Source organism: Aulostomus chinensis, chromosome 3, assembly GCF_037954235.1.
Source record: "Aulostomus chinensis isolate RoL2024-O1b breed Wild chromosome 3, RoL_Achi_v1.0, whole genome shotgun sequence".
Classification (NCBI taxonomy): Eukaryota; Metazoa; Chordata; class Actinopteri; order Syngnathiformes; family Aulostomidae; genus Aulostomus; species Aulostomus chinensis.
Window position 1 is genome coordinate 2,680,953 of NC_141322.1, and position 20,102 is coordinate 2,701,054.

The 20,102-nt window shown below is 47.7% G+C and overlaps 2 protein-coding genes across 5 annotated transcripts in view; both read right to left on the minus strand.

The window, feature by feature from the left end:
• Nucleotides 1-2,369, minus strand: part of elf3 (E74-like factor 3 (ets domain transcription factor, epithelial-specific)) — a 3,477-nt gene extending 1,108 nt beyond the window's left edge. Inside the window, exons 1-8 of the mRNA XM_086200559.1 lie at nt 2,219-2,369; nt 1,957-2,120; nt 1,196-1,429; nt 970-1,077; nt 745-879; nt 566-652; nt 356-472; nt 25-220 (exon numbers count right to left, since the gene is read on the minus strand). Of these exons, the coding sequence (XP_086056685.1) occupies nt 25-220; nt 356-472; nt 566-652; nt 745-879; nt 970-1,077; nt 1,196-1,429; nt 1,957-2,113 (1,034 nt within the window). The 5' untranslated portion in view covers nt 2,114-2,120; nt 2,219-2,369. The remainder of the gene's footprint in view (nt 1-24; nt 221-355; nt 473-565; nt 653-744; nt 880-969; nt 1,078-1,195; nt 1,430-1,956; nt 2,121-2,218) is intronic.
• Nucleotides 2,370-10,234: 7,865 nt separating this feature from the next.
• LOC147267383 (uncharacterized) lies at nt 10,235-16,380 on the minus strand. Of its 4 annotated transcripts, none has more exons than XM_086200560.1 (3): nt 16,109-16,380; nt 13,883-14,335; nt 10,235-11,785 (listed from the first exon to the last, which is right to left on the minus strand). In XM_086200560.1, exons 1-3 carry the CDS (start codon nt 16,278-16,280, stop codon nt 11,688-11,690), a joined length of 723 nt encoding a protein of 240 aa, XP_086056686.1. In that variant the 5' UTR covers nt 16,281-16,380; the 3' UTR covers nt 10,235-11,687. The 4 variants fall into 4 exon arrangements, 1 of the variants encoding a protein (XP_086056686.1); XR_015112238.1 differs by lacking the exon at nt 10,235-11,785 and adding an exon at nt 12,331-12,987 and having other exon boundaries at nt 13,070-14,335; XR_015112239.1 differs by lacking the exon at nt 10,235-11,785 and adding an exon at nt 15,533-15,623 and having other exon boundaries at nt 14,186-14,335; nt 16,109-16,253.
• Nucleotides 16,381-20,102: the final 3,722 nt, after the last annotated feature.

The following is a 20,102-nucleotide window of genomic DNA, read 5'->3' on the forward strand; positions in this document are numbered from 1 at the left end:
GTTTTGGCCAAAGCCTGAACTCACCTCATGGCGCGGCTGAGCTTCTCATAGGTCATGCTGCTGTTCTTCTTCTTCTGGCCCCACATCTGAGCCACGGCCTCAGACTTGAGGAACTTGAAGACACCCTCACGGCGGTCTTCCCACTTCATCAGGCCCTGGTTCTTCTCCGGGTGGATCAGAATGTCCCTGATGAACTCCCACAGGTGAGTGCCTCGGGGTGCTGCAGGTAAGCAGAGCGCCACAGTCAGCAAAATGTGTTTGCATGTGCACAGATGTATAAACATGAACAGGCCAAATGCTGCTAAAGATGCAAAATGGATGCAAAGTCATCAGTGCCACAGCAGTGTTGCCTCACCGTGCTTAGTTTTCTTTGGATTGTCATAAATGCTGCTGCGGTTGCTGCTGACTTTAGGAGGTCGCCCCCGGGGCCGCTTGCCTTGAGACTCTCCTCTCTCTGTTTTGATTTGCACTTCTGTCAAGACAAGAGTTAATTGTCAGATGTTTGTTGAAGCTCACTGACACCTGAGAATGCGAACAGTCTTCCAAACAATTAGATTTTACTCACTTGAAATCCGAGGGTAGGAGAACTCCGGGTCTGACTCGCTGCTGCCGGACTCTGGAGAGGCCAGGCTGCAGAAGCCAAACATGCCACCTGACAAGACCAATCAAAGAGGACTGTCAGGTAAAGAGAATCCTTCAGTGGGACATGAGTGAGGATGAGGAAGAGAGGGTGATGATACTCACTGCTGGGGGAGGAGCTGTACTCGCTGTCGGACTGATTATCAGATAAGTACTCCTCTCTCAGAGGTGTCATGGATCCCATGGTCAGTTCAAATTCCTCCACATAGTCTACCGGTCCTTTTTTGATGGTTCTTTCATCTGTGGGGGGAGGGGGGGGTGCGACAGTGTTAACCCCGTGACTTACACACACATTTAATGCTGTATGTGATATCTCTATACATCACATACCTTGGCCCATTTTAATAGTGCTCAGCAAAGGGAAGCTGAGGCTGTCCAGGAAGTTGTCCAGGAGCTGACAGGTCTCGCTCAGCTCTGGTCCTGTCAGGTTCTGGAGTTCTAGGAGGGAAAAGCATCCAGGAGAGAACATTTTAGCCATCGGTTATCCAGGAGATGGACTCTACTGGTCCTTAGGGCATCTTCCTGTCCGTCTGTTTTACAACAGATGCCTCCTTACCATATTTGGTCTTATGTTCCTGCAGATTCTGGTACAGGTGCTGGCCTAGCTGTGTGCCAAACACCCCCATCATCTGGTCAAAGTTCATCTGGCACAAGGTGGGTCCATCCATGGTGCAGTAGGTCAGACACAGCGTGCTGGCATCAAACTTGGTGCGCTCCACATGGTCACTGATCCATTGCAGAACGTTCTCTGCAGTCCAGGACTGTGGGCTGATGTGTCCGTACCACTGGCCTGCACAGAGACAGCGAGGAGTCACATGGCTGCACTTGTCAGAGCTGCTGCACTCACATCAGTAACGTCAGTGAGAACAGTCGGCATGTCTGCTTAGAAAAAATCCTACAAAAAAATCCTCCGAATACTTTCAGTTTCATTACCCTGCCCTTCCCAAATCTACCCCTCAGATATCAGTCATGTGACTGAAACCAGCCTTCATCTTCGCCAGCTCTGGGTTTATGTCTTTTAAGGTCAAACAAACAAAGACGGAGTTGTTTCAGCAATGAGGTGGCAGCTTTTGACGCTCAAGCTGAGTTAAACATTAACGGTCTGGTAAATGATTGAGCTGACGGTGTCTAAAAGAGGTCAAAGCAAAGTTCTGTGCTGCGTGAAGTCTGAAAATAAAGGGTGGTGTTTACATGGTGATAAGAGTTCGGATGAAAGTGCCTGGGAGACTCTAATGGTTAACGAAGGCTGCGCGGCCCAGGGACCAGCAGTTTCTGTTTCAGAGACAAGAGAAGTGTGACAGCAGCAGTTCTTCTTACCGTGGTCCACGATGGAGCTGTATGTGGGGTTGCTGAGCTGCAGGCTGCTGGTGATGGGCACCGCACTGGGCTCCTGTGGCACCACATCAGGGGCGCCAGTTGGGTACATGGTGAGGTTTGCGTGAGTCAGAACGCTGCTGAGGCAGGGCGACGCCATGGAGACACTGACAAACATACCAGGAGATACAAACTGACTCCAAAGCTCATCACAAAAACGACCTCAGTGTGAGAGTGAAAAAGGTTGCTGCCTCATGTTCTTTACCTGGTTACAGCCAAAATGATGTCCAAAATAAAGATCCAAGTCAATCCACAGTGTGAGCGAGCGTCCTATGATCCCACCGTTTCAGTTTAGAAACACTTTCAGTCTCAGCACTCTCGTCTCGCTGTTTCTGTCTCACCTCCGTCTCGAAGGCGTTATGCACCTGCTCCTGTATTAACACCGCACTGCTTTTATATTCCTTGCTAGGAGTGGGGGTGGGGGTTGGGGGTGTGGTTGGACTCAGGTGAGTTCAGGGGAATTCCACATGAAGCTGGCCACACCTCCCCGCCTGCCTCCTCCACTTTTTCCAGAGAAACTAAACAACAAAACCAATCAGCTCTGTTTTTCTGACTTTCACACCATTCACCATTCACCACTCGGGGCTGGGTTGTGTCTCTGTGTGTTACGTTGGATTTAATCAGTTATTCTCTGTCTTATTAGATTCTGATATCCGCCTTGTAGATCAGAAGTTTATCGAAAGTTTGTCAAAAAGCTTTGTCAGTAATTTGTTCAGACTTTCCTCTCTGCGCTAAATTCTTCCCTCTGTCCTCCATGACATGCCCATCTTCCCATGACACGGCAACCCTTCCCCCCCGCACAGACGGGCACAGAGAGAATGTGGGTGATATGAATGTGATGCTGGTCCTTTCTAAAAATAGCAGCATCCAGCCACGTGTTCCGATGCCAAAAAACTTGGCACTGGGGGAGGATTTTATCAGTGGACAACTAGGTTGAGACAGATAAACACGTCATCAAGCTGCTCTTTCATTATTTGACAGAAGCGGGATGACATTGACAAGACTGTTTACAGAGTAGCGCGTAGAGGAGGACGTATAGATCCACACGCACCGTACAGGAGAAGAGAACTATCATAAGAAGCAGATAAGTGCTGTATTGATTGCGCACACCATCTCCATCGCCTCACGCAAACACATCTGACCCAGTGTGTTGACTGAATGAGGTCAGCTTGTGTGTTTAGTGCTGTAATGCTGTCAGTTTATTTGACTTCGCTGCAGATTCTGTGCCAAGTTTGATTAGAACGGCCAAAACAAGCCACGCCGGGTGCTGGCAGAGCTCCTCCAGCTCGTCCCAGGTCGCACGGCAAGTTACCTGCTGTGTTTGTGGCGTTCGACTCGCGGCCGACCTGCACTGAGAAGACTGGCAGCTGTTGTCTCGCTTAGTCCTCGTCTCAGTCCTGTGTCATTTGTGAACTGTTTTTGTTAAATTAATAATTAAATCTTTTTGTTGGCGACACGTCTGAGGATTTCAGCCTTTGTCAAGTAAAACCTTTACAATTTTAGTCTGATTTCATTCAATCGCAACTGTTGACATTGAGGAAAGTTCATGAGAACTAATTTGGGCAGCTGCTCATTCGGATTTACTTTTAACATCTGGACAGTCATCATAGTTTGACACGTTACTCCTTTTGTTGTTACTCTTTTCAGTCGTTTGAGTCAATTCAATCTCGTATCGGACGAAATCTGAAAACATGCAGTCGGCAAACATGATTCATCAGTTTTTGTTAATGCATCAATGACATTTAGGCTATGACGACATTGATGTGGGACAGGTATTAGTAGGGGCAGCAGATGAAACACCGGCTGTAGAATGGAGAGAATGCTAAACGTGCAGGTGCTATTCTTGGTCCTCAGATGAACCTGAGGCGACACTAAAACCACAAACCAAGAACAAAACTCAGGGCAAAGGTGAGTGAAGGGAATGTTGATAGTAATCGTTTCCTAAAAGAGAGACAGACAGCACCCCTCAGGCTACCCCACACACACACACACACACAAATTCCCACATACACTGTGTAAGAGTGGTGGTCACATGTCGTGTTGCTCTCAGGTTTGTGCGGTGCAGTGAGTGGCACCCCCGTGAGGGGGCCCCATGGTCCGATCACAATCCTCCCCAAGTCCTCCTCGTTGATGGCTGCTGCAGCTGAGGGGGGCCAGTGCCAGTGTGAGCTGCATTTATGTACTAGTCGTTGTTGTGTTAGCTGGACGAAAACACCTCGGTATTGTGTCTGGGAAATGAAGCAGTCTGACATAGACGGTCCGTCCGCCTGTGATCCATGGTCTCGTTGTGGCACTTGGCCAGAAAGTCAGGCATTGGTATGAAACAGGGAATAATCAGGTTTAGAGAAAACAAGGGGACGTGACGAAGCAGCTGCTGGTTAACTGCTTTGTATGTGATGGAGAAGGAGAGACCTTCTCTCATCAGTAAATCGGTTCTTTGGGGTTCATCTACCCTGTTTAATGACCACACGGAGCTACACTTGGTGTCTTGACTGGAACCGAACCCCCTCGGCTATGTGGGGTGGACAAAGAAACAGACATCTTGAGGCAAGGCTGTGACTTGTTTTCAGAGTGCACATTTATGATCAACCACTAACCCTACTGGCGGGGCCTGTGCTGTCATACATGTTGCTGGCTGCAGCAGCCGTGTTGATCTGGGAGGCTGGACTCGGTTCTGTAGGTACGATGGTTGGGGGGGGGGGGGGGGTTCCTGCACTGCACAGCTGTTGTGTTGTTGGTTTGAGTCTTTAATCGTACAGAGAAGACACTGCAGTTCACTGCTTTAATGATGCCTGTGTTGGGACATGTGACCATGGTTATAGAGCTTTTATCAGGGAGTTGTTGTACCTGCCTGGTGTGTGTGTGTGTGTGTGTGTGTGTGTGTGTGTGTGTGTGTGTGTGTGTGTGTGTGTGTGTGTGTGTGTGCATGTGCATGTGCACAGGCACGCGTGTTTGTGTGCGTGTGTTTGTGTGCAATCATGTGTGTGTACATGTGTGTGAAGTCATTTTCAAGTCACGTTTGCGATGCTTAATGACAATGTGGGCACTGGGTAATCTCCTCCCTGCAGGGGGGAAAAAAACAAACGATTTGAAAAAGTAAAACGTGCTAGTGGATGAAATTCATTATATTTCACGTCGTGTGACCAGTGGTCCTCACTGTGGCCCCCCAGCAAGACGGTTGTGGGTGGAGCCCCGGCTGGAGCACGGGGTTGATACAATTAAAAGTGATTTAGCAGACAATTCACTGGTCCGCTGTCGCTATTGTGAGGAAAATCTAAAAATGATCATGCAATAATTAAATCAGTAAATTGAAGTGAGAAGACAGGAGAAGTGTTTTACTTCTAAAACCCGGAATGAAAAGCATGTGCTGTTTTTAATCCGGTGCTGTGGCGTTGCTCGTCTTCGGCTGCTCGACCGGGGGAGGATGAAGCAGCAGCAGTGGGGAGATGCTGCTGTGATGTCAGCACATGTGTCTCCTACAATCCCACTCAGCCAAGACCTTTGGAATGTGTTGCAGCCTGTAATGACTGGAAAACTTCTCTCCAAAATGTCACAACCTCACCCACACCCTGATTCCACGCTGTAGCGGAGGTGAAGATTAGAGCGGAATGCAGCTCTGCAGGTTTCCAGCTCTCTGACGAGGCACCTGCTTTCATGGCCTGGAACCAACCGGCAAATGATTTCATCACTTGCCTTTTCTTGTCCACCTCTCATGATGCGTGTACACCTGGACTGTTGCTTAATGAAGGGCTTTCCACAAAAGGTTCGACTCCATCTAGAAAGATGAGAGGAGTGAGATTAGCAGTGTCATGCAGTGGAGGTGTGGGGGCGTGCTGCCTCTTCTGTCACTGTTTCTGGTTCTATCTTTCATGTAAGAATCCCTCATAGTGACATCACAGGCTAACATGCAAGGTGTAAAATGTTCCAAGGGTGGACAGCGTTGGGAGGCAGCTGTGCTCTGAGAGGCACATGGACACGTGAAGGGAAGATGCAGGGTCAGATCAGCTCATCCTTTATGTGTCAGTTGGAGTCTGATGAGCAAATGTAATGGCTTCTTCAAATGAGTTGGATATACGATTTTTTTTTTTAAATTCACAATGTTGACATGTAACCCCGCCTCTCGCCTGAAGGCTGCTGGGATAGGCTCCACCTCCCTCAACCCTTAACAGGATAAGAGGTAGAAAATGGATGGATGGATGGAATGAAGCAAGTTACTGCCCTCCATGATGCTTTCTACCATATTGCTGGTTTCCGGTGCTTCCAGTGCATTCATGTCGAACGTGATAAAAACAACAGGCAGCTCGTCCAGTCACAACAGGAAACTGGGTGATCTGGGTTTTGCAGTTATGTAAACACACTTCGGGTGACTTAAATAGATGCATGAGCGATCGACTCACCTCTGACAGGGGATGGTATTTGTAATAATCGTTCTCCACTCTGTTGCACACATTAAAAAAAGATTACACGCATGAGAAGCTCTTCCTTCTTAACAATTGTTAATTCTACCAGTAGACATGTCGATTGCCTCTTACTAAAAGTAAAACTCTGATCTAGTGTCTGCAGCTTTGTGACTTTACAAAATATAGTACAGCAATGTTCAAATTTTCCATTGTACCATAAATGTTTTGTACAAACAGATTTTAATGTTACAGGATTGCAGTAATTCAGATGTACTATGAGCTCCAAGACTGTTTGAAAAGTACTGATATGCATAAATAAATACATTTCATCCCAGAAACATACCACGCCTCGTAGTATTTTGAGTGAACCTATTCAGCAGGTTCCTAGAAAAATAGTGAGAGCAATGTGGAAGATGAATATGTGTATGATCTTAAACTTGCTCTCAAGCAATGAAGGGTTCAGTATCTTGCTCAAGGAGGGAAGATGCAGGGTCAGATCAGCTCATCCTTTATGTGTCAGTTGGAGTCTGATGAGCAAATGTGATGGCTTCTTCAAATGAGTTGGATATACGATTTTTTTGTAAATTCACAATGTTTACATGTATTTTTCAGTACGTACGGAACACAAACATCATAAAAACTTGTTTGTATATTGATAACATCAACAAAATATCAACTATTCGTCTTACCAGCTGTGAAATATGAAAGAAAAAAATCAATGTTGCTATGAATTCTTCCCTCAGTATTTACAGATCCTTACCTTCTTCAAATTATCAAGTATGTCATTCTTTCAGTTTTTCAGAAAAACAAAACAAAAACTGGACACAAAAAATCATAAGAATTTGTTTTCAACAAAAACGTCCATCCATGTTCTCCCTCTTCTCCTGTTGAGGGTGGTGGGGGTGGAGCCTATCCCAGCAGCCTTCCCCCTGGACAGGTCACCAGTCCATGGCAGGGCCAACACATAGAGACAGACAACCATTGGCTCTCCCAGCCACGCCTACGGTCAATTTAGAGTCTGGATTAACCTGGTCCCTCTTGATGTCTTTGGACTGTGGAGGAAGCTGGAGTACCAGAGAGAACCCAGCAGGAACAGGGAGAACATGGAGACTCACCCAGAAAGACTCCGTGCTGCAGCCGGGGCTCCACCCACAACCTTCTTGATGGGGGCCACAGGGAGGACCACTGCTCCACTGTGCCACGTAGGCAAAAACAAAATTGTCAAAAAATGACTTAATCGTATAACAAACTGTGAGGCGGCGTGCAACAAACCAGCTGCTGGACAAAATACAAACAATAAAATGATGAATTCTCTGCAGGCTTGCTCCTGTCCTGTGTTTGAATGACTAACGTTTTCAAGCTTGTTAAATATGGCGACGGTGATGATTTTCAAATCTGATGAATGGACAATTCATTATTTTCTCAAAAAAGACAGGCAATTATTTTGAAGAAGGTGACGTTATATGAGATTCTGTCGTTGGTTCAATTCCCCTGTGGAGCAGGAATCCAGCTGGCGAGGTGGCGGTGGACTCAGGTGAGTCCCCTCCCCTTCCCCGTCTCCTCCATCGCTGCTTCCATGCCCGCCAGTTCTGAATCTACATGACCGAACTTAAATCGCAATGACCTGCAACATGAAGGTTTAGTCAACGAGGCAGTGTGGCTCAGAGGCAGGAGGTCGTCTAGCAACCACAGGGTCGCTGGTTTGATCCCCACGTCCCCTGGTGACCATGTCCATGTACACTTGAGCAAGATACTGAACCCCTGATTGCTCCTGATGGCCCTGTGATGGACTGGTGACCCGTCCAGGGTGAACCCAGCCTCTCACCCAATGTCAGCTGGGATAGGCTCCACCCCCAACCCAGAGACCCTTAACGGTTAAGCAGTATAGGAAATGAATGGATGGATGGATATAGACAGTGTCAAGATTTACAATGACTGAGGTGTGACTCAACTTCCTGCCTCTGTTGTCTTACCTGTCAGCCCTCCGCTCACCTGTCCGCTCACCTGTCTCTAGTTGCTTCTTCCGCTCTATTGTATTTTAGTTCTATTGTTCATTTCAGTTTTTGTCTCATTGTTTGTTAGTCAGGCAAAGATGATTTTCCACTGAAGTCAGAGGACCAAGAGAACCCCGCAGCAGGTTCCTGGTTCTCTGGTACCAGTACGCAGACGTCAGTGAGTCACATAATCATCATCCCGGGGGGATGCGGCCCGAGCTGCAGCTCCCGGCCCCTCTAGAGAAGGAGCGCAAACGCCTGGTGGTCGATGGTCCTGCTTTATGACAGGTTCACACTTCAGTCCGTGAGCCAGGCAGATCTTATCCACCTGCGTTCATAATATACACTTAAACCTGTTCAGTGTCATGAACATTTCAAGTCATCAAAGTCCTCTCCTCTCTCAGCCGAGCCAGCGAGTCCCACCAACCGAGGACCCCGGCACAACCACCACTGCCACTGTTTGGCAGGTACAAGCTTTCACTGTGTGTACGTGGATACTGGGTTTTGCATTTTCTGATATGTATTTAAGGCTTGAATGAAGTTTATCCATCCATTTTCTCTACTGTTCATCTGTGAAGGGTTAGGGGGTGGAGCCTATCCCAGCTGACATTGGGTGAGAGGCGGGGTTCACCCTGGACGGGTCACCAGTCCATCGCGGGGCCATCAGGAGCTATCAGGGGTTCAGTACCTTGCTCGCGGACACTTGGACATGGTCACTGGGGGGAGTGAGGAGAGAACCAGCAACCCTTCGGTTGCTTGATGACCACTCTACCTCTGAGCCACGCTCCCCTTTGTATGAAGTTTATACACTTTCAAATTGTCACCTTTTTTAAATAATCACCCAAGTCATTTTTTTCAAATTTTTCAGAAAACAAAAAACTGGAGACAAAACATCATGAGGAGTTATTTTAGGCCCCCCCCCCCAAAAAAAAATGTCAATCTTAACAGGCAGTGGTCCTCACTGTGGCCCCCCAGCAAGAAGGTTGAGGGTGGAGCCCCGGCTGGAGCACGGGGTCTTTCTGGGTGAGTCTCCATGTTGTCCCTTTTCCTGCTGGGTTCTCTCTGGTACTCCAGCTTCCTCCACAGTCCAGAGACATCACCCTCAACGGGATAAGAGGTAGAAAATGGATGGATGGATTCTAAGGCGATGTAGTTTGGAACTTCTTTTACTCTGTCGCCCTCTAGTGTCAGTTCACTGGCATTACACCACTGAGGGGGTTCAGCTCCCAGTGAGAAGATGACACGCCTGCAGCCGCTCTTCACTCTTTCACCGGATAACAATTAATAACTTTATGGTTTCTGTATGATATTCCGATTTAAAACAGTGATACTCTTAAATATTTATGAGTTACACAACACAATATTATTTTCAAGAACAGCTGATTCTGCTGCAAATGATTTCACTCAGACAAATTCTGCCAGAAGCTCTGGGACCACTTCAACTGGAATTCTTTCCGGTACTTTTGACCAGTTGGCTCGTTAGCTGGTGAGTGTGAATGCAGGCCAGCTCGGCGAGCCAACATCAGCCTGTAATCTGCTCTCAGACAACAGCAGCTGATGTTCTGGGACTCACCTGAGAAGCAGCCTGGACCCTGGAGTCACGGTGAGAATTGACCCGACGGTCTCACACACAACTCAAAATATCAGTTAACGTTCAGTTTTGATCCAGTGGGGTTTTGTTTTTTCAACCTGCGTCATCACAACATTCAAACCTACCTTTCTTCTGCAGCCACTGGGAAAAAACAGAACATGACACCACTGCGCCACCTACTGCCCAGAGTGAAAACACCATCTCGTTTATTTAAAAAAAGATTTATTTCTGTGGGTGGGTTTAGATGAGCTTTGCCAGGGCTTCACTCCAAAATGTTCATTTGTCAACACTGGTGTGATGTTGATTCTTGTAAATCAAATCCTTCATGCTCATGTCGTTAGTGACATCATGACCGCCGCAGGATGAGGAGGATGCAGGGTGACCAGCTGCCCTCCCTGCTGGAGGTGCAGCACAACGTCAGACAAGTAGTGGCGTTTGGCTGTGTGGAATATGGAGGTCAGATGTCTTCTGTCAGTCTTGTTCTTGCCTCTTACTGCAAAGAATGGGATGGACAGTGGAGAAACACACTCCAAATTCACAGGGGGGACCATTTCAGATGCTGTCCCACTGAGAGGAGACACTGCGGACTTTACTGGGGCCGCCCATCCTGGTCCAGGAGCATCACCAGGGGCCCCCTCCCTCTTTTGACCCAGGACATTTGCAGTCCCTAAGGCAGGATATAAAACAAGGCCCTGAACAGCAGCAGCAGCAGTGAAGGAGAAAATGTGAGTGATAAGTTCCATGGCTGAAAACAAATATAATTTCAACAAAAACTAAACTTGCGAGGATCCAAACCCTGGACGGGTCCAGGCCAGCACCAGCAGCTGTGACACGAGGACAGAGAAGACTGTGTCCGTCCGTCTCTTTCATCCACCGGCTGCTTCTCTCTCGTCCCATGCGGATGCCCCTACAGTAGCTGTCCCCACTCGTCTTCTGCCATCCAGGAGGACGAACCCAGGCAACAACAGTAGCCAATCAAAAAGCCTCGTCAAATATGACCTCCACACAGCTCTAACTGTGCGTATAAATACACTCACTCACTCAGAGGCTTTCCTCCTCGAGGATGTGGACACACGGTGTCTCTTCCAGTAACATCTGGACACGTCGTCTGAAGCTTCCGCTCTGCAGCCTCACGTACTTCCTTGCCAGGACACTTGCAGGGTTTCACATTCGCGTGCCAGCTGAACTCACAGTCACTGCAACTGAAAGGTTCCTCTCCGGTGTGGATTCATTTGCATTCATTCAGATTTCCTTTTGGTCTAAATCTTTAATGTCAATGTGTGCACAGCTTCTCTCAAGTGTCCTTCAGTTCAACTTTCTACCAAACTCCAAACAGTCAAACTGCGTCTCACCTGCGTGTCAAACATTTTCTTCCACACTGAGCACCAATAAAGCTTTTTCTGTCCATAAGAGCTCTGAACACTGTTCTTCCTTGAATCTGAGACTGAGTCCTGTGATTCCTGTCGCCTGTCTTAGAGGCCAGAGAATGGGAAACTGAGTCAGCGGCTGCTTCTGATGCCCCACAGTCCATCTGTCTGTCACTGAGCTGCACCCTGGAGGATCTGCCTCTTTGATTTTCAGTGGGTCTACGCTCAAACGGGAGAACTGAGGTTTCCCCTCATGAATTTCAATCTTCAGAGGTTGGAGGAAACTAGGAATCTGTCTTTTGAAAGTGTCCTCTCTCCTCATTCAAGGCTGGGGGCTCTGGGGACTCCTGGTACAGACTGGGGCTCCGGCAGGATTGCTTCCTTGATTACTAGTGGCTGGTTGGATGTGCTGAGACGCACCTGAGATACAAACACAGGAAATAATGCAGAAATAAGCCAGACGTATCAATATGTGCCTGCACGGTGTTCACAAATGATACAAAATTACAACATCATATTTTCAGTGAGAAACCACTCAAAGAGGAGATTTAGAATTATTCAGGGCTACAGTCCTGAATACCAGGGCCCAGCAGAGCCCAGGGTTTTGAGTGAAATGTCAAACTGGCTTATGGATGCTAATGCTTCGCTCGTGGGCTGCTGCTGTGGCCTGGAGGTAGCAGGACTCTCGCTGGAGCCTGGGCCTGGAGGTTCAGGCACAGCAGAGGTAGTAGTTGGAGGTAGGGTGGATCCTCCAGTTATCATAAGTTTACGCTGGATGTCAACTATCACCCTGATTTGTCACCTTTCAAAAAACAAAACATAGTAAATAAAGTCAGCGCATCAGGAGCTCAAATTCATCCTTGATGTCTCGTTTCACTTTGAGCTAAACTGCGTTTGTGTCACCATTCACAGCTGAAGAGAGATCCACACCTGAGGAACCACCACAGTGGAAATTAACTTGACAACTTTATTGCATTTTATCCTCTTGACATAGACATGACACCACCTTGTGAGTCTCTACACACTGTTTATTTTCTATCTTCTCTCCTTACACAGTGTCAGTAAAGGATTTCCATCCATCAGCTATGAAAGGGTCAACATGTTCTATTAATCTGAGTTTTTAGCAGGAGTCAGGTTCAAGTTGACTCACACACAACTTCCTGAGTGTAGAAACTGATAGATGGACACATGAGAGCTCTCCAACAGTGAAGCCAAAGTGTCTGTGTTGCCCCTGATGGAGTTTGCAGGACAGGTGCAAAATTCATAACCAAGGCTGCATTTATTTGGCAGCAGAAATTTGTGTCAAGTCCCAATCCGAACACTCAGTGGGTGTTTCTGCTGGAGGGCTGCTGACATGGTGCACACTTGGGGACACAGCTGGTTTATGATGAAGATTCCTGCCACTTAACGGCGCCCGTAGGAACAGCCAGTAAGGGTCAGTGGGGTTTAACACACGGGCCTTCTCATGGTGCACTGCAGCATCACACGTTCCAGGTCGTCTCTGATGTTCTCAGGTAATTCAGCGGGGGCCCATCATTCTCTGAGCGTGGTTTTCAATGGGAAGCTGTTGTGCAAGAAGACTCCAGCCAGCAACTTATTTCAGGTGTCCGCCGCTGCCGTCTCTGGGCAAAGAGCAAGCATGCGTTCCTGTTCAGGGGCAACACATGAAGTCACACAGTTGGTGCTCTGGGTGCTATTTCCTACCTGGATGGCCTGCCTGGCCAAGTGTGTTACTGCCAATCATGGTCTGGAAGTCCAATTTACTGCCACCAATTGAACCTGAGAACTCAGCAACTGCACCCTGCTGAGACACACTACAAGAAGAGGAAGTGGGGGGAATGCCTTCCAACCCATGCCAGGTCATGAAACGCTCAGGAACAACGGCCCCTAGTGGCCCTGGAGGGCCATGCACCAATGGGCACAGAGGATGGTGGGTATTCTGCTGTGTGGCAAAGAGATCTACCTAAATCTGTGTCTAAATAAATGATTTTTCAGCATGGAGTCTCACGTGTCTGCGCAGGTTGGCTCTATCGTTAAAACTCCTTTCACACAGGGAGCAGCTGAAAGGTTTCTCCCCAGTATGAGTTCTCATGTGAGCAACTAATGTAGAACTCTGTCTAAAGTTTTTACCACAAACTAAGCAATGAAAAGGCTTCTCTCCTGTGTGTGTTCTCATGTGCCTCTGAAGATTCGCTCTGTCATTATAACATTTCTGACATACGGAGCAGCAGAAAGGTTTCTCCCCAGTGTGAGTTCTCATGTGGGAAGCTAGGGATAAATTCCAGGCAAAGGATTTTCCACATATCAAGCAAGTAAAAGGCTTCTCTCCTGTGTGTGTTCTCATGTGTCTGCATAGACTTTCCCTTCGGTTGAATTTTCTGCTACATTCCACACAGTCAAACGGCTTCTCACCTATGTGACATACAGTGTGTTTGAGCAGATCCTGCTTCTGCTGAAACATTTTCTTACACACTGAGCACTTACAAAGCTTTTTATGTCTATGAGAGCGCTGATTACCGTTTTTCCCTGAATCAGAAAATGGCTGAGAGTCAGTCATGTGATTCCGGTCATCTGTCTTAGAGCAGAGTGAAAGGGAAACCTGATAACTGCTGTCTGCTTTTGAAGAAGCAGCTCCATCCATGTCAGAAGCTGCTTCTGATCCTCCACAGTCCATCTGTTCGCCTGAGCTGCAGGCTGGAGGATCCGCCCCTGCAGGGTTTTCAGTTGCTCTTTTTTGAATCTGTGGTAACTGCCGTTCCTCCTCCTCATCTTCAGTCTTCACAGAGCTCGGAGGGAACTGGGACTCTGGTTCTGGACAGTCCTCCCTCTTCTGACTGGTCCAGACTTCCTCCTGTTCCACTTTAATGAGTGGGGGTTCTGGGTCCTCCTGGTCCAAACTGGGGCTCCCGTCCTGATGTTTGAGTGGGATTGTTACCTTGACTAGCAGTGGCTCGATATGCTGAGACGCACCTGAGACACAAACAGAGGAAACAAAGCAGGAATGAGCCAGATGCCCGAGTCTGTGACGGACAGTGAGTGTGGTGTCCTGAACCGACGCTGGAATGTGTATCAACAGTCAGAGCGATGACTGCTCCCTTCAGGCGCAAGATTCCAAAACCGGGCCATGCAGTTCCATGTTGGCTATGCCGCCCACCCCCCCCCCCCACTTCAGCTGAGTTTCTGTGAGCTCTGCGAAACGTTTGTGGCAACGAGAGAAAAAACAAAACATGTTTTCATTACCTCCGTTTCCCAGCTCATGGTGTTGTTTTCATAAAATATTGGATGCACTCTAGTTTTCATATTTCATGTATGATGAAATAGCTTGTGGGATTTCTCAGCCACTGACTTCATTGTTGCGAAGTTGCCTTCTTAAATCCTTGGTTTTCTCCTCCGAAGCCAGGAAACGCTCAGGCAGTTCTGCTTCTCACTCTCCGAACTTCAACTAAATAAATATCAACTGTTTGTCTAGAGTTACGCAACTCAGCCAGGGAACATGAGATTGCATCATTTCCTCTTTAATTTCACGCTTTCGTTCAAACCACACATTTTATTTTCACAGCTGTTAATTGTTATGTCACTGCCTGTTGAGTATGAAGAGAGAAAAATGCGACCTTTCCCCGCTGTGGGTGAAACCATCCATCTACAGAGCGTTCCTTCACAACAGCACACGAACGCCGGCAGGATGAACCCACGGCCAGGAGAGCGAGGGAACTGCATACAGGGAGTCGGGTTTTCTTTGGAATAAAACCACTGAGCTGGGAAAATAAAAATCATGCTCATGAGGCACTGCAGAGTGAAGTGGTTTGATAGATGGAGAGCAGAAAGTCTGATCCAGAGGTGAAAACAAGGATGACTCCTACGCCCTGTTGACCCCTCTAGAATGTGTTCCCAGAACGCGGGAAGCGTCCAGCTGTGTGTCCAGTTGTTGTGTGTTGAGCACAACGGACAGGAATCCTGAATCCTGGCTGCTCATCAGTGCCCAAAGATCAGAGGTTCCCTGGAAGGCTGAAGACAAACCTGCTGCCCACATGATGGTCAAAGACTCGAAACACCACTGCGCTTGTGTGGGCCTGCGCACCAAATGGCAGTACTTTTCACGCCCCCCAATGGTAGTAATACTACTATTACTGATGCCTTGGGTATGAACAGTTCGTCACCTGAACTCACAGACTAGTGATGGTCAATGGTGCTCACTGGTGTGGATCTTCCTCCGTCAGGGGGCAGGCAGATGCAGCTCCTCCTGGTCTTCTCGTCCCAGCTACGACAGACAGATGTTGGTCTGTTTGAGTCAGTCTCGTCTCTCAACCTCCCTGAAATCCACATCCCAGCTCTGCCACTTCAGACACAAGCACCTTCCCCCTGGATGGAGACTTACGCAACATGCATCTGCTCTTTTCCGCCACGCGGTTGGACAGTGGATAAAAATGGTCCCGTAACGTTGACTAACTTCATTTATACGGTGTTAAAGCCATGTGCGTTTGTGTCCTGGTACACTGTCTCCCTCCCAGAACAGAGTTGATGCTGTGCGGGTTCTAGTTCTGTTGACCCGAAAAAACAACTGGCAAACCGAACTCCGACGGTCCCTGCCACCTAGCTAGCTAGCTAGCTAGCTAGCGGTAGCATTAGCCGGACGGAGGGAGGGCGTCTGTTTCGTGTAGGAGCGAACAACTCGCACCAAACTGCTCTGGACTACTCATTCAGCTCGCCTTGCTTCAAATGTGAGACGTGGGAAAAGAGCCAAACCTCTGCGGGGGTCGATCTCGGTGTCAGGCAGCGCCGCGTCCCCCAGCAGCCAGCGGCGGCTCATCTCCGCCTCATACTCGCCTATCGCGCTCTCAAACATGCCCATGATTTCCTCCACGGCCGCGGCCATCCGCTGGCTGACACAGGCTCTCAACACCTGCATCGAAGGCATTGTGAGGTGATGAAGCACCCGGAGAGAAGTGCACTAACAACTCCAGACGAGGGTCGCTGCACTCAAGCGGTCAACGACAGCAGTAACTTCAGTTTCACGTCTGTTGTCTGTTTTACTTTATCGCCGCCTCGTGGTCTGGAGGGTGTAGAGGCCGAGGAGGGCAGCACAGCAGCTGATACGCATTCAGGGGGTTTAGGTGGCAGATACTGGGTCACTCACTCCTCCCGAGCACAAACGAGCAGTTACTGAACAGAACTGATATGACAGAAATCACCAAAAGTTACTACAATTCTACATTTCATTTGGCAGACACTTCTGTCCAAAGCAACATACAGCACAAGCTAGAATTTAGACAGGACATTGGTCAGTGCCACAAAGTGCTTCAAGCGTGATTGGCCGCGGGTGCTGCCTTCTAGTGGCAGGAGAAGTGTCATTTTTTTACATATTTGGCTGGACCCTGGCAATCACAATCATCCATCCATTTTGTACTGCTTATCCTGTGAAGGGTGGCAGGGGGTGGAGCCTACCTCAGCTGCCTTCAGGCGAGAGCAAAGAACTCATTGATTAGCTATAACCCGAGACTGATCGTTTCTCGTTGGACGAGACAAAAACACGAGTGGTGCCCCGAGTCAGAGCTGTGTTTAACGTTCTAACGATACTCCATCATCATCAGCTTATAAAGTCACTACATATGATATAACTGTTCAGTCCATTATTGCATTCAAAACAAAGGAAAATAAGTAAACGATGATTGTACTTGGTGGCGGCACGGTGGTGCAGTGGTCAGCACTGTCACCTCATAACAAGAAGGTTGTGGGTGGAGCCCTGGCTCGGGCGCGGGATCTTTCTGGGTGAGTCTCCATGTTCTCCCTGTTCCTGCTGGGTTCTCTCTGGTACTCCAGCTTCTTCCACAGTCCAAAGACATCAAGAGGGACCAGGTTAATCCAGACTCTAAATTGACCGTAGGCGTGGCTGGGAGAGCCAATGGTTGTCTGTCTCTATGTGTTGGCCCTGCGATGGACTGGCGACCTGTCCAGAGTGAACCCGCTTCTCGCCTGTAGCCAGCTCCACCCCCCGTGACCCTTAAAAGGTGGAACCTTAATAGTGGAAGACAGTGGATGGATGGATGATTGTGCTTGGTGTGATCAGTGGAGCAGTGGTCAGCACTGTGGCCCCCCAGCAAGAAGGTTGGGGTTGGAGGACGACGGTCAATATTGGTACAGCATCTCTACGTTGGTCTGAGATGGAGGACCAGAAGCAGCTGAAAAGCCAAGCTGAGGTCGTCTCTTTCTCCCACACAGGTAAGCCAGTATTTGCTGACTAATAACAGGAACCTCAGCCTCTGACAGGTTCATGCTGTTATCACTCGTGTCTGACATCATCACCAAGTACATCCCAAGGAGATAAACCAGATCCCTTGTCTGTCTTATGACTGCTGTTCCCCCTCTGGCCGTGTGGTTCGTTGTGTCAGCATGGTAACTGGAGGAGCTGCTTAGTGCAGTAGGATGGAGGGAGACACCTGCTAGAGGTGAAGATGCTGTCCATTGCATCCTTAAGAAATTGCAAAATCTAATGCAGTAAGAGGGCGAGTGACCTCTTGACCCCTCAATTAAACTGTAAATGTGTACACAAACGGAGCCTGCTGGACCACCAGGTGGAGGTGGGGCGATCAATCTGCTCGGCCAAGTATGCCATCATTTTATGGTTATATATTTTTTTCAGTGGGCAGTATGGCTCAGAGGTAGAGGGTCCGTCCAGCAACCGAAGGGTTGCTGGTTCCATCCTCACTTCCTCTGGTGACCATGTCCAAGTGTCCTTGAGCAAGATACTGAACCCTTCATTGCTTGAGAGCAAGTTTAAGATCATACACATATTCATCTTCCACATTGCTCTCACTATTTTTCTAGGAACCTGCTGAATAGGTTCACTCAAAATACTACGAGGCGTGGTATGTTTCTGGGATGAAATGTATTTATTTATGCATATCAGTACTTTTCAAACAGTCTTGGAGCTCATAGTACATCTGAATTACTGCAATCCTGTAACATTAAAATCTGTTTGTACAAAACATTTATGGTACAATGGAAAATTTGAACATTGCTGTACTATATTTTGTAAAGTCACAAAGCTGCAGACACTAGATCAGAGTTTTACTTTTAGTAAGAGGCAATCGACATGTCTACTGGTAGAATTAACAATTGTTAAGAAGGAAGAGCTTCTCATGCGTGTAATCTTTTTTTAATGTGTGCAACAGAGTGGAGAACGATTATTACAAATACCATCCCCTGTCAGAGGTGAGTCGATCGCTCATGCATCTATTTAAGTCACCCGAAGTGTGTTTACATAACTGCAAAACCCAGATCACCCAGTTTCCTGTTGTGACTGGACGAGCTGCCTGTTGTTTTTATCACGTTCGACATGAATGCACTGGAAGCACCGGAAACCAGCAATATGGTAGAAAGCATCATGGAGGGCAGTAACTTGCTTCATTCCATCCATCCATCCATTTTCTACCTCTTATCCTGTTAAGGGTTGAGGGAGGTGGAGCCTATCCCAGCAGCCTTCAGGCGAGAGGCGGGGTTACATGTCAACATTGTGAATTTAAAAAAAAAAATCGTATATCCAACTCATTTGAAGAAGCCATCACATTTGCTCATCAGACTCCAACTGACACATAAAGGATGAGCTGATCTGACCCTGCATCTTCCCTTCACGCGTCCATGTGCCTCTCAGAGCACAGCTGCCTCCCAACGCTGTCCACCCTTGGAACATTTTACACCTTGCATGTTAGCCTGTGATGTCACTATGAGGGATTCTTACTTCAATTTACTGATTTAATTATTGCATGATCATTTTTAAATTTTCCTCACAATAGCGACAGCGGACCAGTGAATTGTCTGCTAAATCCCTTTTAATTGTATCAACACTCTCTATAACAGAGCTTCATAAACATCGAGCTGATACTCTTAAGAGGAGGATGGTTGCTGATGCGCTCTGACAAAAAATGGAAGGACTGTTATCTTGACTGTCCTAATTAGTGCTGCGCCATGTGTTTTACGTGTCCATTCCAAATAAAGATACAATTTCAAAAAAAAATTACAAAAAATAAATAAAAATCGACTGAGGAAAAACTCCATAGAAAACCCTTTTAACAGGAAAAAATCTGAGAAACCTCAGGGTGAGCAACAGAGGAAGCCAAACTACAAAGTGCAACAGGTAATGGTAATGACAGTTCCAAAAATGTGCGGAGGAGAAGAGGAGGAGAGAGGGGAGGAGGGAAGGGCTCCATGTAACCAGATGTGTCCCCCAGCAGTCGAAGCCTGTAGCAGCATAGCTATCAATGGTTCAGAGCTACCTGAACCAGTCCTAACTGAAAGCTCTGTCATAGAGGAAGGTCTTAAGTCTAGACTTAACGTAGTTCGGGTGTCTGCCTCTCTGACCCATGGAGAGAGCTGGTTCCACTGTAGAGGAGCCCGGTAACTAAAGCCTCTACCTCCCAGTTTGTTTTAGAGAAAAATTACTTACACATTTTAACCTGGAAGTTGATCTGATCCCAAAGATATTTGCCTCCAGAAAATGATTTACAGAAAATTGTTGACCGAGTTTTTGTGCCTGGCACTTGTTTTATTTGTTGAATACATCAATGAGCCCATGATAATGAAACCTATCAGTGAGTTATAATTAGGGCCTGAGCCAGAAGGTACTTCTGGGCGAAGACCCTATTATGTTTCGAAGTCAGAGAGACACGAAGTCAGCGCTAAAAGCAGTAAAAACACACACTTAGGAGCATCACAGGCCTCTAAAAACATCACAGGGGGGTCC